Source organism: Schistocerca americana, chromosome 8 (assembly GCF_021461395.2).
Source record: "Schistocerca americana isolate TAMUIC-IGC-003095 chromosome 8, iqSchAmer2.1, whole genome shotgun sequence".
Lineage (NCBI taxonomy): Eukaryota > Metazoa > Arthropoda > Insecta > Orthoptera > Acrididae > Schistocerca > Schistocerca americana.
In genome coordinates, this window is record NC_060126.1 from 377,199,167 (window position 1) to 377,217,231 (window position 18,065).

The 18,065-nt window shown below is 39.7% G+C and overlaps 1 protein-coding gene across 1 annotated transcript in view; it reads left to right on the top strand.

Annotated features, from left to right (window-relative positions):
* Positions 1-7,274: 7,274 nt before the first annotated feature.
* Positions 7,275-18,065, top strand: part of LOC124545865 (sentrin-specific protease 1-like) — a gene marked incomplete at its 5' end in the record, with an annotated part of 38,928 nt that continues 28,137 nt past the window's right edge. The window contains 4 exons of the mRNA XM_047124824.1: positions 7,275-7,325; positions 15,216-15,383; positions 15,473-15,595; positions 15,677-15,814. Of these exons, the coding sequence (XP_046980780.1) occupies positions 7,275-7,325; positions 15,216-15,383; positions 15,473-15,595; positions 15,677-15,814 (480 nt within the window). The remainder of the gene's footprint in view (positions 7,326-15,215; positions 15,384-15,472; positions 15,596-15,676; positions 15,815-18,065) is intronic.

Here is an 18,065-nt window from a genome sequence, read left to right on the forward strand (position 1 = left end):
TCGACACAGGAGCAATGTAGCACAAAAACACAATAGATGCAAGTGTTGGATCACCTTGTTGCAACTCTGTGGCCAGGCTTCGAATCGTACCCCATGTGTGTGGCAATTCAGCAGAGGCACCACCAATGCGGGCCTCATTCTGTGTGCAGAGCTCGTAGATTTGCGGGCTAATGTCCAGCAAATCAGAGAGCTGTGTAGTAATACACTTAAGCAGAGATGCACTTGGGGAAAGCACAGCCAAGGAGGTGGAGAGCAAAGTCATGCTGATCCAGTAACCAGCACAGGCGGAACAGCTGGTGCCATTAAGAAAGTGGGTAGAAGGCGATCATGTTGTGACCACAGAGTGACGGTCATGAAAACTGGTGTGGTCAAGGTGAACAGGGTGGGGAGGGAGGGGGGGGGGGAGGAGGAATGTTGTGACATTAGGCATATAAGAATGTGTGACTCCTTGCATTGGTATGTTTGAATTACAGTTCTCAAACATCATCGGCACATCAAACCAAACTGAAGGAGACTGCATAGCTGAGGGGGAAACCACAACGTCCTTCACTGGGTTATCGTTCAGTGTCACTGGGCGATGTACACTGTCCATGTTGTTGTGGCCTTTGTTGAGCTGCTATGCATGAAGGTGGCCATGTTGAGCCGGTTAAGGTTAGGTGGCCGCCGGTGTGGCTAGGCATAAATAATTGTTCACTTTTAACCAAATGCACATTACGTACACTTGTAAATGTGCAAGAACAGTTAATAGGGTGTGAGGCACCAGCACACAAAGACACTGGTAGATTCATTGTTACAAAGACAATGTGGGCTGGCACACAAAGTCTGTTAATGTTGAAAAGCAGCACAAAATAACTTGCAAACACACTAAGATGATGTCAGGGTCACCACTGTGGCTATTAGGTGTGTTAGGGTGGTAATAACACACTTTAGACATCAAATATATACATTTATTTAGCACAGAAATAAGCAAATACAACATGGCAGTACAAATGTAGCACGCCAAGAGAGCATAGACAAAGATAAATCAAAGATGATGGAGTCCAAAGATATGGACTTTACACCAGAGGTGCCACACTTTCTTTATTACCAGCTTGAAACCAGATAGAAAATTCGTTTACTCAGCTATTTTGTGTATATATAAAGAGTACATGAACATATTATATCTCATGGCAGTCATTGTGTATGTATGTGCATATAAAGTAATCCCCATGAGACCAAAAGTTTGTTCCATCTCCCTGAAAATGAACCTGCATTCATAAAAACAATACACTAATTAAAAACAAAAAATACTTAGAGACCATATGCCATATCTACTAGACTAATTAAATACTGCCTACAGTTGATGGTAAAGCCACTGATTTTTCTCATAACTGTAGCCATGGAGTAAGGAATATTCCCAACATCTTTAAAAAAGAGTAAAGTGACCACTATTTTCAAAGAAGGTAGCAAGGAAGATCCAGAAAATTACTGACCAATAATTATTACACTTGTCTTATTCAAAGTAACAGAATGTGTAATTAAAGACAGATAGTAAATTTGTAGAAAAATGTAATACTTTCAATGATACCCAGTATGGGGTTAGGAATGGTAGATCCATCAATACACCAACAGATGAATTTATACTGTGTGTAACTAAGGCATTATATGAACAAAAGTAAATTTGTGGTATGATTCTGAACCTTTCAAAAGCTTTTAATTTTGTATGTCACAACATACTATTAGAAAAGCTTAAGTGCTACGGTATAAGGGGGAAAGCAGCCAATATCACAAAATCATTTGTGCAAAATAGAAAACAGTGTCTGAAAATAAAATAAAACAAAACATGATTAATACTATCACAAATGTCTACTCAAATTCTGAGTTCATTAAATATGAATTGCCTCAATGGTCAGTGCTGAATCCACTACTTCTTATCTTATATGTAAATGATACGTCCAAAATAGTGGGTGGAAATGATGTAATGTATGCAGATGACACTTCATTTGTTTTAAGCAGTATTCCAACACTAATTAAAAACAAAAAATATTTAGAGTATATGGTATATCTACTAGACTAATTAAATACTCTCTGTAGCAAACTTCTCTAAATATGGAAAGTGGAAACAATTTTTTGAGATGAAATAATCCTTTTATGAATGAATGTAAATAATACTACACACATGGAAATAGAAGCAAACAAAACACATAATGTGCACAATAGTACTGTGAAGCTTGGAGACTTGAATCAAAGAGACAGAACCTTATAAATTCCTTGGCATGATAGTGGATAGGTACTTTACATGGGAAAGTGTATGAATATTATTTTGTAATAAAATAGTTTCAGGTACATTTCTTGACTTAATTCCTTTGGACACTATGGGGGCTTAAGGCATCCAGGAGAACTCACCCTCCGTCTCTGTCTTTGGCTATTTGCGCCAACTCTGCCCAGGTCTTGCCAACTCTTTTTGCTTCCCCTTCCAATGTCCTCTTCTATGTACCCCTAGGTCTCCTCCTCTTCCTTGTTCCCTGTGGATTCCATTCCAATGCTTTTTTCTCAATGGCTCCATCTGGTTTTCTCAACGTGTGCACCAACTAGCCCCACTTTCTCTCTCATATTTGGTCTTCTATAGGTATCTGGTTTGTTATTTGCCAGAGCTCCTCATCTCACATTTTTTTATGGCCACCAGATATTCATCATGCATTGGAGACATCTATTATTGAAGCTTTGTAACTAGGGTGTTATCTTTTTCTCCATTTTACAGCTTCCACTGGCACTGGCATTTGTATTAAAAATACGAATTTTTGTTTTGTACCTGATATTTCTATTTTGTCATATAGGATACAATTGTATGAAGGCAGCATTTGCATTTTAATGAGGTTTTTCATGACATCTCCAGCTCCACCATCTTATGTCATTATACTACCTAGATACAGGAAGGAGTTGACAGTCTCCACCCGCTGCTCCCCTTTTAACAGTGGCACTTTGGCACCTCCATGTTCCCTGAATTTACTATCATTTCCTTTGTTTTGTCTATATTTATCTTGAGGCCAGCAGTCTCTGCTTCTTCCTTCAAGTTTAATTTAGCTTGCATATCAGTCAGCCTTTGAGCTAATGAAACTATATCATGTACAAAGTCCAAATCCTCCAGACACTCATGGATCCCCAATTGGATTCCTTGTCTCCTGTCTGCTGTGACTCTTCTCATAACTGAGTTTAGAACAAGTAAAATAAATGTTGGTGATAAAATGCAATCCTGCTGGACTCCAGTTGCTACATTTATGGGCTCTGTCATATTTCCCTTGTGGAGTACACAAAATTTGTAGCCATCATATAGATCTTTTATGATATTTAAGATTTTCTGTGGTATACCATACTTACACAACACCTACCAGCACACTTTGTTCCACAGAATCAAAGGCCTTTTGAAAATCAATGAATGCCAGGTACATGGTTGAGCTCTGGTGCTATGTTGTCTAGGTCTGGAGCCTTTGCATTCATTAGGGTTTTCAAAGCAATCTTTACTTTGTCCATTGTGGGGCACTGCAGATTTATATCTTGGTCTTCTTTGACTTCCTCTGGAACATCTATTTCCTGTTCCTCTTGGTTGTCTTCCCAATTTAACAGTTCCTAGAAGTGCTCCTCCCATCTCTGTAGCTGTGCCTGTTGACATGTCTGCATCTCTCCAACCTTGTTCTTAACTGGTCCTTCACGTGTGAAGTTCTTTATTGACAACTGTTCAGTTATATTGTAGAGCTCTTTCATATTTTCTTGTCTTGCTGCCTCTTCTGCTAATTTTGCTTGCTCACCTATCCATTTCCTTTTCACTTTTTTGTTTGCCTCTGTGTACTCTTTATGTGCTTCACTCTTCTGTGCTCTTGTCTTACAAAGATTTAACTTAAGTTCTAGTCCTTTTCTGTAGCTGATTTCAATTCATGTAGCATCAGAGAACCATTCCTTCCTTTGATGGACCTTAAATCCTAAGATTTTTTCTCCCACATCTAAATAACTGTCTTTGATTCTTTTCAAACCTGTTAGTTTCCTCTTCCATAAAGTTTTTTTTTTTCAGTAAGAACCTGGAATCCATTTTGTTGTTCAAGGGCAAATGTTTCTTTGACCTGTTGGTCTGTTGACCTTGCCACATCTACACTCCTGGAAATTGAAATAAGAACACCGTGAATTCATTGTCCCAGGAAGGGGAAACTTTATTGACACATTCCTGGGGTCAGATACATCACATGATCACACTGACAGAACCACAGGCACATAGACACAGGCAACAGAGTATGCACAATGTCGGCACTAGTACAGTGTATATCCACCTTTCGCAGCAATGCAGGCTGCTATTCTCCCATGGAGATGATCGTAGAGATGCTGGATGTAGTCCTGTGAAACGGCTTGCCATGCCATTTCCACCTGGCACCTCAGTTGGACCAGCGTTCGTGCTGGACGTGCAGACCGCGTGAGACGACGCTTCATCCAGTCCCAAACATGCTCAATGGGGGACAGATCCGGAGATCTTGCTGGCCAGGGTAGTTGACTTACACCTTCTAGAGCACGTTGGGTGGCACGGGATACATGCGGACGTGCATTGTCCTGTTGGAACAGCAGGTTCCCTTGCCGGTCTAGGAATGGTAGAACGATGGGTTCGATGACGGTTTGGATGTACCGTGCACTATTCAGTGTCCCCTCGACGATCACCAGTGGTGTACGGCCAGTGTAGGAGATCGCTCCCCACACCATGATGCCGGGTTTTGGCCCTATGTGCCTCGGTCGTATGCAGTCCTGATTGTGGCGCTCACCTGCACGGCGCCAAACACGCATACGACCATCATTGGCACCAAGGCAGAAGCGACTCTCATCGCTGAAGACGACACGTCTCTATTCGTCCTTCCATTCACGCCTGTCGCGACACCACTGGAGGCGGGCTGCACGATGTTGGGGCGTGAGCAGAAGACGGCCTAACGGTGTGCGGGACTGTAGCCCAGCTTCATGGAGACGGTTGCGAATGGTCCTCGCCGATACCCCAGGAGCAACAGTGTCCCTAATTTGCTGGGAAGTGGCGGTGCGGTCCCCTATGGCACTGCGTAGGATCCTACGGTCTTGGCGTGCATCCGTGCGTCGCTGCGGTCCGGTCCCAGGTCAACGGTCACGTGCACCATCCGCCGACCACTGGCGACAACATCGATGTACTGTGGAGACCTCACGCCCCACGTGTTGAGCAATTCGGCGGTACGTCCACCCGGCCTCCCGCATGCCCACTATACGCCCTCGCTCAAAGTCCGTCAACTGCACATACGGTTCACGTCCACGCTGTCGCGGCATGCTACCAGTGTTAATGACTGCGATGGAGCTCCATATGCCACGGCAAACTGGCTGACACTGACGGCGGCGGTGCACAAATGCTGCGCAGCTAGCGCCATTCGACGGCCAACACCGCGGTTCCTGGTGTGTCCACTGTGCCGTGCGTGTGATCATTGCTTGTACAGCCCTCTCGCAGTGTCCGGAGCAAGTATGGTAGGTCTGTCACACCGGTGTCAATGTGTTCTTTTTTCCATTTCCAGGAGTGTATTTTCTTGCTCTTGTGATTGAGCTTGGTTCTATTTGCCACTACCTTCAATCTGAATACCGCCAAAACTAGGTGGTGGTCACTTCCAAAGTCTGCTCCTCTTCTATTTTTTACATTTGACAGAGTGTGTCAGAACTTGCAGCTTATGGCTATGTAGTCTCTTTGGTTTTCAGTAACGTGGTCTGGAGAAACCAAAGTTATCTTATGGCAGTTATGATGTGGAAACATTGTGCCTTCAATGACTAGGTCATGTCAAGTGCACATTTCTATTAACAGTTCACCATTTGCATTTCTGACCCCCATGATATGTTCAAACCCTTCATTTTCTGAGCCAACTTTTGCATTCAAGTCACCCCTTAAAATTTTTATGTCCCTGGAATTTGTTTGTCAAAGGACTCCATTAAGTTCTGTATAAAATGCATCTTTTAACTCTCCATTAACTATTTCAGTAGGTGCATAGCATTGAATTACAGTGACATATTACACATTTGTTTTAAAGTGTGTGGTTATTATATGTTCTGAGTCTGGTTTCCACTCCAGTAAGCTCTTCTTTCTGCTTTTAGATAGTAAGAGCCCTACACCATTCTTATGCATCGCGTCCTCATCTGTCTGACCCACATACTGCAGCACTCCACCATTTTGTGTTTGAAATTCCCCAGGTTCTGGCCACCTTATTTTGCTTAGTCCCAATATATCTATTCAGTAGTTCTCCATATTTTTTTCAACCTGTCTTAGCCTTCCTGCCCCTCTCAATGTCCTTACATTCCAGAAACCAATATAGGTTTTCGTTTTCAGGCCAAAGGTCATATCCAGCTATTTCTCCTTTTAGTTTCTGTGATACGTGTTTTTTGGTAGTGCAGGTTATCAGCCCACAGTCCCTGAGTGTCCTGGTGGGGCTGCCACCTCATTGCCTGGACACTTGGCAAGGTTTTATTTCAGGGCCTTACCCCATGAACCATGGATCTTGCCGTTGGTGGGGAGGCTTGCGTGCCTCAACTATACAGATAGTCGTACCGTAGGTGCAACCACCACGGAGGGGTATCTGTTGAGAGGCCAGACAAATGTGTGGTTCCTGAAGAGGGGCAGCAGCCTTTTCAGTAGTTGCAGGGGCAACAGTCTGGATGATTGACTGATCTGGCCTTGTAACACTAACCAAAACGACCTTGCTGTGCTGCTGGTACTGCAAACGGCTGAAAGCAAGGGGAAACTACAGCCGTAATTTTTCCCGAGGGCATGCAGCTTTACTGTATGGTTAAATGATAATGGCGTCCTCTTGGGTAAAATATTCCAGAGGGAAAATAGTCCCCCACTTGGATCTCCGGGCGGGGACTACTCAAGAGGACGTCGTTATCAGGAAAAGAAAACTGGCATTCTACGGATTGGAGCGTGGAATGTCAGATCCCTTAATTGGGCAGGTAGGTTAGAAAATTTAAAAAGGGAAATGGATAGGTTAAAGTTGGATATAGTGGGAATTAGTGAAGTTTGGTGGCAGGAGGAACAAGACTTTTGGTCAGGTGAATACAGGGTTATAAATACAAAATCAAATAGGGGTAATGCAGGAGTAGGTTTAATAATGAATAAAAAAATAGGAGTGCAGGTAATCTACTACACGCATAGTGAATGCATTATTGTGGCCAAGATAGACACGAAGCCCACACGTACTACAGTAGTACAAGTTTATATGCCGACTAGCTCTGCAGATGATGAAGAAATTGATGAAATGTTTGATGAGATAAAAGAAATTATTCAGGTAGTGAAGGGAGACGAAAATTTAATAGTTATGGGTAACTGGAATTCGAGAGTAGGAAAAGGGAGAGAAGGAAACACAGTAGGTGAATATGGATTGGGGGAAAGAAATGAAAGAGGAAGCCATCTGGTAGAATTTTGCACAGAACATAACTTAATCATAGCTAACACTTGGTTCAAGAATCATGAAAGAAGGTTGTATACATGGAAGAACCCTGGAGATACTAGAAGATATCAGATAGATTATATAATGGTAAGACAGAGTTAGGAACCAGGTTTTAAATTGTAAGACATTTCCAGGGGCAGATGTGGACTCTGACCACAATCTATTGGTTATGAACTGCAGATTGAAACTGAAGAAACTGCAAAAAGATGGGAATTTAAGGAGATGGGACCTGGACAAACTGAAAGAACCAGAGGTTGTACAGAGTTCTGTACAAATTGTAATTAGCCTTTCACTTCCTGTATTTTACCCCTGCCACCTTCAGAATTTGAAAGAGAGTATTCCAATCAACATTGTCAAAAGCTTTCTCTAAGTCTACAAATGCTAGAAACATAGGTTTGCCTTTCCTTAATCTTTCTTCTAAGATAAGTCGTAGGGTCAGTATTGCCTCGTGTGTTCCAATATTTCTACGGAATCCAAACTAATCTTCCCTGAGATCGGCTTCTATCAATTTTTCCATTTGGCTGTAAAGAATTCACGTTAGTATTTTGCAACCGAGCGAGGTGGCGCAGTGGTTAGCACACTGGACTCGTATTCGGGAGGACGACGGTTCAATCCCGTCTCCGGCCATCCTGATTTAGGTTTTCCGTGATTTCCCTAAATCGTTTCAGGCAAATGCCGGGATGGTTCCTTTGAAAGGGCACGGCCGATTTCCTTCCCAATCCTTCCCTAACCCGAGCCTGCGCTCCGTCTCTAATGACCTCGTTGTCGACGGGACGTTAAACACTAACCACCACCTTAGTATTTTGCAGCTGTGACTTATTAAACTGATAGTTGGGTAATTTTCACATCTGTCAACACCTGCTTTCTTTGAGATTGGAATTATCATATTCTTCTTGAAGTCTGAGGGTATTTCGCCTGTCTCATACATCTTGCCCACCAGATGGTAGAGTTTTGTCAGGACTGGCTCTCCCAAGGCCAACAGTAGTTATAATGGAATGTTGTCTACTCCGGGGGCCTTGTTTTGACTCAGGTCTTGCAGTGCTCTGTCAAACTCTCCATGCAGTATCATATCTCCCATTTCATCTTCATCTACATCCTATTCCATTTCCATACTATTGTCTTCAAGTACATTGCCCTTGTACAGACCCTCTATATACTCCTTCCACCTTTCTGTTTTCCCTTCTTTGCTTAGAACTGCAAGTGGTTCTCCTTTATCCAAAGGTCTCTAATTTTCCTGTAGGCAGTATCTATCTTACCCCTAGTGAGATAAGCCTCTACATCTTTACATTTGTCCTCTAGCCATCCCTGCTTAGCCATTTTGCACTTCCTGTCACTCTCATTTTTGAGACGTTTGTATTCCTTTTTGCCTGCTTCATTTACTGCATTTTTATATTTTCTCCTTTCATCAATTAAATTCAATATTTCTTCTGTTACCCAAAGGTTTCTACTAGACCTCATCTTTTTACCTATTCGATCCTCTGCTGCCTTCATTATTTCATCCCTCAAAGCTACCCATTCTTCATCTACTGTATTTATTTCCCCCATTCCTGTCAATTGTTCCCTTATGCTCTCCCTGAAACTTTGTAGGAAGTCGTTTCTGAAAGTATTTGTATGGAGTGTAGCCATGTACGGAAGTGAAACATTGACGATAAATAGCTTAGACAAGAAGAGAATAGAAGCTTTCGAAAATGTGTTGCTACAGAAAAATGCTTAAGGTTAGATGGGTAGATCACATAACTAATGAGGAGGTACTGAGTAGAATTGGGGAGAAAAGGAGCTTGTGGCACAACTTGATTAGAAGAAGGGATTGGTTGGTAGGAAATGTTCTGAGACATCAAGGGATCACCAATTTAGTATTGGAGGGCAGCGTGGAAGGTAAAAATCGTAGAAGGAGACCAAGAGATGAATACACTAAGCAGATTCAGAAGGATGTAGGCTGCAGTAGCTACTGGGAGACGAAGATTGCACAGGATAGAGCAGCATGGAGAGCTGCATCAAACCAGTCTCAGGACTGAAGACCACAACAACAGCACCCCTTAGATGGCTTGTCTTCACTGTGACTACAGAGCACTATCCATACCTTCGCAGTAAGGCCTATGTGTATCACTGTTGCTTTCCATGGATCTTCCACTGTCCACATTAGGGGACTGTGCCTGCCGCCACACAATCACAGAGAGAGAAAGGAAAGGAAAAGAAAGGAGAGTATAGGATGGGACGGGACGGCACGGCATGGCACGGCACGGCACGGCGTGTTGTGAGATGCGCTTCATCAGTATCATCTATGGAGACCTGTCTGGCTTAGGAAGCCCTGGCAGTAGTTAGACTACTGCCAGTATAGCCCTCAACTTCATTGGTTCACACAAAACCCCTTGCGCACACGGGAATTGTTTCATTAAGGCAGTGTCTCCTGAGGGGGGCAAGTATATTTCTAACAAGAAAAATACTAAGGACAATAAACACACAAACACTGATAACAATGTACTTCAGGCTAATTCATCCACAGATTTTGTACGGTAACGTAGTCTGGAGAAACCCTGCAAATGTGCACATACAAATAGTACTAAAAAAAAAAAAAAGGCTGTAAGTTGCTTAGCAAAATTTTGTTCAAGATATTCCTGCAGAACTAAATTCAGAGAACTAACCATGTTAACAGTAGTGTCACTATACGTATGTGAAACAATTATCTATGTAAAAGTAACGAATTTTGCATTCTTAAACAGAGATATCGATAGCTATAACACAAGAAATAAACATGCTTATCATACTGAAGGAAATTCACTTAGATTAACTTACACAGCACCTTTAAAAGCAGGGCATCTTCTATGAAACAGTTTACCAAACTATATAAAGCAGGAAACATGTCTACTTTCAAAAATAAACAAAAATGTCATTAGATTAAAAGTTCTCCATGCAATGTTAAAGAATACATTGTAGCAAAAAATTGTTTCTTATGTAAATGTGCCAATATTTTAAAAAAATCTTTTGAAAAGTATAAAGTAATTTTAATCTATGGTCATTATGTGTGTACAGGGTGATTATAATTAAAGTTAAACTTTCAAACCACTGTAGAAATAACACGACTGGTCAGAACAACATCAAATTGCAATGGAATATTATTGGAGAAGGGGGAAAAATGTATGCCATAAGAAAAATAAATAGTTACAAAATGTAGTGATAGATGGTGCTGTAAGCATCATAATTTAATAGTAGTTGACTACAAGTGAGAAATAATGCCTAAGGTGTACATCTGATGCTAAACAAACTGTGCTACTCAATGTGCATGGGTGTACAGGTGTGATACCATTAGTTACGTAAGCCGATCCACCACTGCAAGGTCATATCACATCAGATGGGAAAAATTGGTTTTTAATTGTCCTGAGGCCAAAAACCAAATGAAAAGCATCAATCACATTGGTTTTTAATTGTCCTGTGGCCGAAAACTGCATAAAAAGTACCAATAAAATTCAAATTGGATTATTAATTTCCATGTGGCTGGTGCAAAACGTGTTCAGTATGCTGTCCACCATTTTCTTCAAGTTGAAATTGAGCAACAGAATGTTCCAGAACTGATCGAAGTGTCTCCAGGGTCATGTTCAGAATGTGTTTCACAGTATGTGCCTTCAATGCAGCTAACTTTACAATTGGAACACTGGACACAACATCTTTCAAATAGCCCCACAGCCAGAAGTCACACGGATTAAGATCAGGTGATCAGGATGGCCAGGCTGTAGGGAAATGGTGGCTGATAATTCTAGCATTTTTGAAATGGCGCTTCAGCAGCTGCTTAACTGGATTTGCAATGTGCAGAGATGTGCCATCTTGCGTAAAAATGAATCCATCCACACATCCATGTTATTGGAGAGCTGGAATGAGGCGGTTGCACGAAAGACACTCATAGTGATTACCAGTGATGGTACAGGTAACTGCACCGGAAGCACATGTCTCTTCAAATAAACATGGCCCTATGATAAAAGATGCCATAAACATGCACCACACAGTGACCTTTACAGTATGAAGTGGTACTGGTTGATCTATGCTGGATTTTCCTTTGCCCACATTTGACAATTCTGTGCATTGACATGTCCTGTCAGAAGGAAGAGTGCTTCTTCTGTCTACAAAATCTTCCACAATTAATCATTGTCCACTTCCATACAAGCAAGAAATTCTAAATCAAAGGTCTTTCTTGCTGACAGGTCAACAGGAAGCGACTCTTGCACATGGGTAAGTTTGAATAGATAGCAAAGAAGAATGTTTTGTAGGATTTTAGGTACCATGCTCACAGGTATGTCCAATGTTAGGGCAATTCTCCATGCACTACATGTTTGCACAGCACCACTCATCTCCTCCAGCATTGCTGTGGCCACTTCTTCCACTGATGTTGAATCTGTTCATTTCTTCCTTTTACCAGGTTGCACACCAAAATAGACCATCTTTTTGAATTTCCGAATCATTTTCTTCAGACCAACGGCAGTCATCAGACCAATGTCGATTTTTCAGACCCTTCAGTTTCCAGAACTTCTGCAGAGTAACTTGTGCACAGTCATCATTCTTGTAATACAGCTTTACAAGCTGAGCGCAATCCTGCATTTAGACAGTCATGGCAAATGTTGCAGATGCAATAGGAGGAAGAGCTGTGTATCTGGCATGTTTATACAAATTTCAACAATTTGAACAATTTTCACACTATTTTTTTTTCTTCTGCCATACATTTTCCCCCCTTCCCTGATAATATTCCATTGCAATTTGACGACATTGTGACTAGTGGTGTTATTTCTACAGTGTTTTGAGAGTTTAACTTTAATTATAATCACCCTGTATATCAACTTTTTAGATGCTTGTATTTTAGAGGCTATTTTTGAAGGAATCACTCATTTTACTGATATATGCATGTAGTTACGCATTCTCAAAACTAGTAAATTTGCAAAAATTATGTAAACTTGTCTAATACTATTCTACTTAATGGTCCGGGGACATAAGTTTATTTATTTATCAATAAACACACTCAAGCAGTCTTGAAAGTACATCAGAAATCAGTTTATCCTCCCTTTTTATGTATATGACGGTGTAATCAAACTACACCCGGTTATGCTGCTATAGCAAAGTTTACATTCCCGTAAATAAATTGATCTTGCAATTAGAATATATTACAGTTTTCTGCCACAAGAAGTAATTTTTAAATTTATTACATGCCAAATGAACAGCTAGAAACTCCTCCTTCATAACAGTAAACGGCTTTCCATGCTTCTGTAGTGCCTCATATCCAAAGGCTCTTGCCCTGTGTTCTATATATTTATCTACAGTTCCCTTATTGTGGAACAAATGAGACTCCAACCCATTGCACTGCTGTGAGTCATGACACAGAATGGTTCAGTCAGGTCTGTGCAAAAATTTTACTTTCGTATATAATTCTATTAACCATGCCAAATACTGCTTGGTAATGTTTGTTTGAAACCCAGATGGAGGTTTCTTTTAAAAGGTTCTTTAAACAAGCTGTGTTTAAAACTAATATACTGATGAACTTCCTATGGAACCCATAAAGCCAATAAAATGGTTTCAACTGCTTCTTTGCTTTTGGAACAGGAAATTTTGTGAGGGTTTAAACTTTTTTCTTGTCAGGCAAAATTCCTTCTTCAGTAATACTGCACCCAAAAGATAAAAGTTGCACTCTTTCAATGACATACACCCCTCCCCCTCACCTTAATTTCTTATGTAATTCCCCCAAACTTCCCCAGATTCTGTCAATAATTGAAACCTTAGCATCAGCAACATAGTGTTAACATACCCAAATGTTTCCTCCCCAAGACAAAAGATAATTCGTGAACAAACTTGGCTGTAGGCTAAAAGGTACAAATGTAGTATTGGAGCAGCTTTGGTGTATATAAATGCAGCATACTTTCTGGAATTCTGTTGAAGTGGTATTTGATGGAAACTGGAAGTAAATTTTGAACAGGTTACTAATTTTATATATCCTGAACTGGTTACTAATTTTATGTATCCAAATGTTTGTGAACACTTCATTATTGTTTTCTGTGTCATCTGTCGCTTTTCAAACACTTCCTTGTCTTGAATCCAATACCAATCTTAACCCACCATCTACTCTTGACACAACCACCAGTCGGCTATTGTATTCAGTGCCACTCTTCCCAGTTACTCACCAACTCTCCATTTTTTATATTTCCCTCTGTGCTGTCACCCTCTTTGTGAATGGTACCTCAAAGTTTAATGAAAAATTGTTCAAGTGGTTACAGTTTTAGCTTACATTCATAATTTTTACTGTTCCGGCTTCTTGTCAAAAACAGTCTACAACAGTTCCCTTAATTGTAGTTTGGTTAGGACTAAACTTTTCTGCTTCCTCCAATTTAGCTTTATCTAAGTGACCTTGCTGTTTATCAATAGATTCTTCCCCATTATAGTCACCACCAGAGTATCATCTCTCATCAGCAAAAGTTATCCCCATGCCCACCCAATTTGTTATTGGTTTTGGTACAGTTTTAAATAATCAGTCATGTTTTTGAAGAAATTCTGCTTCTTGAGTTAGTGAATACCATGAAATCCTACTTCAGTCCTCATGAACACCCTTTTGCAAACATTACATCCCCAACAGAAAAGCATAAAAGTAACTTTACTTTACAAGCTTACTATATTTACCAGTTGTTCCCCTCATTTTCACTCCTACCACAGGCAGTTTTGAAATCAAGACTGTTTCATTTTCTCTCTTATTTTCTGAGAAATTCCACTGATAGGACAACCACATCAAGTAAATAATTTCCTTCCAATTTTCAGTTTTTGCATAAATGTACTGATTTACATGTAAATCATATTCCTCATTCTTGGATGGCAGACTTTGGTCCATTGTTAGACTGCTAGGAAAATGCAATATTTCTGCAAAGGAGTTTACTTAGAAAACACATGTATGGCCCATCAAAGACTATTGCTAAGGTGCAAGAGACCCATATCAAATAGATCTAACACATGTTGTTGGACATAAACAAAAGAGGGCAGTGTGAATGAGCTTAAGTTTGACCAATCAACATTTGTCATTTAAATTACGGAAAAATCTGAACCAGGAGATTCTTGAACACAGATATCTATCTCATGAAAGGCAACATAAAACTTGCAATATATGGGTAACTGTCTTAGTAAATACAAACACCTCAAGTGTTAATGGAATAGGCAAATACTTGATCCCTTTTATTTAGTGTCCAGTAGTAAAAACTGCAGTTCAGTACCTGCAGCTAAGTGGAACCTGCTTTTTGTATAGGTGTATGCACACAGATTTGTCCTCATAATGTGGAAATCCACAAAGTAGATTAGACTGATCATCAGAGATTGTCCATATATCTGATTTCATTTTATTATGGAATACTTATTCATGACTACAATAAATTTGCTGAAAGGTCAATAATCCTTGTTAGTATGTATGGATATCAGTGTACAGTTAGGGTGAGACACTGCTGACTTTTGTAATTCATGGGGTGTAGAAGGCACTTGTCTTATTTTCTGAATCCAATAATTTGCTTTTACAGAAATAAAATGCCTCTTTAATACCTCAGTACTGCTCTGAATCACCCCAGAAGGGTTTTTCCTCCTGTTTGCAAATTTCTTACCCATGCAAAATGAATTTCAATATGGTAGCAGAGATTTTGTTTACAGATGAATATGTATTTATTGTCCTGTAAACCAAATACTCCATTGAGAGTATTCTTTTTTGTGCATTTCAGGAATGAGTTATTTGAATTTTTTTCTGGAAAATATAAGAGCAGCTCTGAAGTTGAGCTATGCACTGAGATAAATAAGAATCTGTACACTGAAATTCTTGAAGAAAGGATATGCAACTATATGAAAATAACAGATTCTGTTTCAAAAGTTATAGTTATTGATGAAAGTGCAACAGAGTCATACCCTCAGCTGACTCAAAAAATGCAGGTAAAATTTCAGCAAACAGTTCTAAGAACTAACTTAGAAAAGGTACCTGTAATTATTATTAATCCCTATTAATCCTTTTTTCCATGCAGCAAATGGTTGCAGCAGCCCTGAGATCAGGGCCACAGTCTGAAGTTATAGTGGATGCATTCAACTTGAAAATAACAAGACATGACATTGGCACTTTAAAGAAAAAAAATTGGCTTAATTGTCAGGTGAAATATACCTTCTTGTCAATCAATACCTCCATCTTGTCATAAACTTACCCTGGATATTGAAACTGGTTCTTGTTATAGGTTATCAATTTTTACATGAGTCTGCTCACTGAGAGGGGAAAACAGAATGGATATCCATCAGTTTACACCTTCAACACTTTCTTCTTCCCAAGGCTGTACTCCAGTGGTTTTTCTGCAGTAAGGCGATGGACTCGGAAAGTAATAAAATAAATCATTACCTATAGTGCTTTCAGGGCTCGTTAGTTTGTGTTTCATGTACTTCATTGATAAGTACTTACTAAAGCTTCTTACAGAGACTGGCAAATAGTAAATGTTAAGGAAGGGAAAAAAGGACTGGCCTAGGTGATGATTATTTTGAGTTGGAAGAGTAAATTACTGAATATTGCACCCTAAAAGTACAGTAGTTATTTTGACTATTGACAATCTCATGTGAGAGGAATTTGAGATATTTTGATTTTACCATTCCAGTTACCCATAAATCATTGTAGTATGTACAATTATTGAGCTATATGAAGTAAAATTGTTATAACTCCTAAACAGTATGTGTTAGGACATTCAAAGTGCATGGTTGGCCACATGGCATGATGGGAATTATTATGCACTGTATGGTTTGATTTAGCAATGAAGCCCACTTTCATTTGAATATGTTCATCAATAAGTAAAATTAGTGCATCTGGGGGACTGAGAAACTGCATTTCATGATGCAGAAGTCTCTTCGCCCTCAATGGGTGACTGTGTGATATACAATGTCCAGTCACAGAATAATTGGTGTCATATTCTTTGATGGCATGGTAATTACTGAATGGTACATTAAGGTTTTGGAAGATGATTTCTTCCCCATTATCCAAAGTGACCCTGATTTCAACAAGATGTGGTTTATGCAAGGAGCAGCTTGATCCTATTGAAGCAGGAGTGTGTTTGATGTCCTGGAGAAGCACTATGGGGACCGTATTCTAGCTCTGTAGTACCCAGAGGCCACTGGCATGAACCTCAATTGGCCGACATATTATTCAGATCTGAACACATGTGACTCCTTTTTGTGGACTTATATTAAAGACTAGGTGTACAGCAATAACCCCAAAACTATTGATGAGCTGAAAACTGCCATTCAGGTGGTCATCAGCAGCATCAATGTTCCAGTGCTTCAGTGGGTCATGCAGAATTTAACTATTCACCTGCATCACATCATCGCCAATGATGGCAGCATATCAGACATGTCGTAACCTAAATCTGAATCCAAATATTTGCATTGGCATTTACATTTGGAATAAAGTGGGGGCATGCCATATTATATAACTAATTTATGGTTTTTTCTTTCTTTTTTCCCCCTGTATAGTTCAATAATTGTCATCATGTATGTATACTTACCATTTTGAGTATTTCTATGCTACAACAAAGTTTCAGATACCACAAATGGTGCACAGGTATTTCTTTATTATACAAGCAAGTAATTACATATTAATGGTATCATGGATAGATTCATAGCCAGTCACTAAAGGAACTAAATATTTAAAAATGACTTAATTTGCAGATAGATAAAGAGCTAGAAGTTACTGTACATATTGTGTCAGATGGGGATGATTCTCATTGGCCTTGTTTATAGCTGACACACAGATTAATTTACATACACTGAACATTTTCAGTTCTGGTTGTCTTTAGGGAGTTTTGGAAGGTTACAATTTACAAATTACGAGAAAATTGTTAGACAAAAACAAGAGTTAATTGAACTTAAAATTCCTAATAGGACAAGGCTGTCTTTCAGTACTTTTTAATAACTTCTGTTCCCGGTGCATTTACAGTCTAGTGTAGTCTGTGCCTGATGACAAAATTAAATTGCTCTTTTAAGATGAAATACATATCTACCTAAAACAAATTACAATAACAAACAGTACATAAGATTTCCACCGTTGTCTAGAGTTCAGTGTGGTATTTTCCTAGTGCAATTTTTTTTAATTACTAGCCTGTAAGCATGAGGTCAGGGATTGAAACTCTTGCAGAAAAGTTTTGTTTTTAAACTCTGCCTTCTCCAAATCATTATAACATGTTGTAATCATCATAATACAAGGTATGTCCACAAAGTAAGTTCTGTTTGGTTATATAAAAGAAACATGTACAGATACAGAAAAAAAATATTTATTTTACAAACATCTAAAACTGCTAAACTACTTCTCTACATAGCTTCCAAAATTTTGTAGATACTGGTCATAGCATGGCACAAGTTTTTGTATGCCTTCTTCATAGAAGGTTACTGCCTGTGTATTCAATCAGTAATCCTCGACACTTGTGTGTATTGTGCAGCGAAATGTATAAATGGTCTCACAGTAACCAAGTTCATTGATTGTTTGGCCTCATGGTAAGAAATCAATCGGCAAAATGCCTTTTCTGTCCCAAAAATGGTGCACATGACTTTTTGAGGTGTCAAGATTTGCTTAGGCTTACACTTAATTGG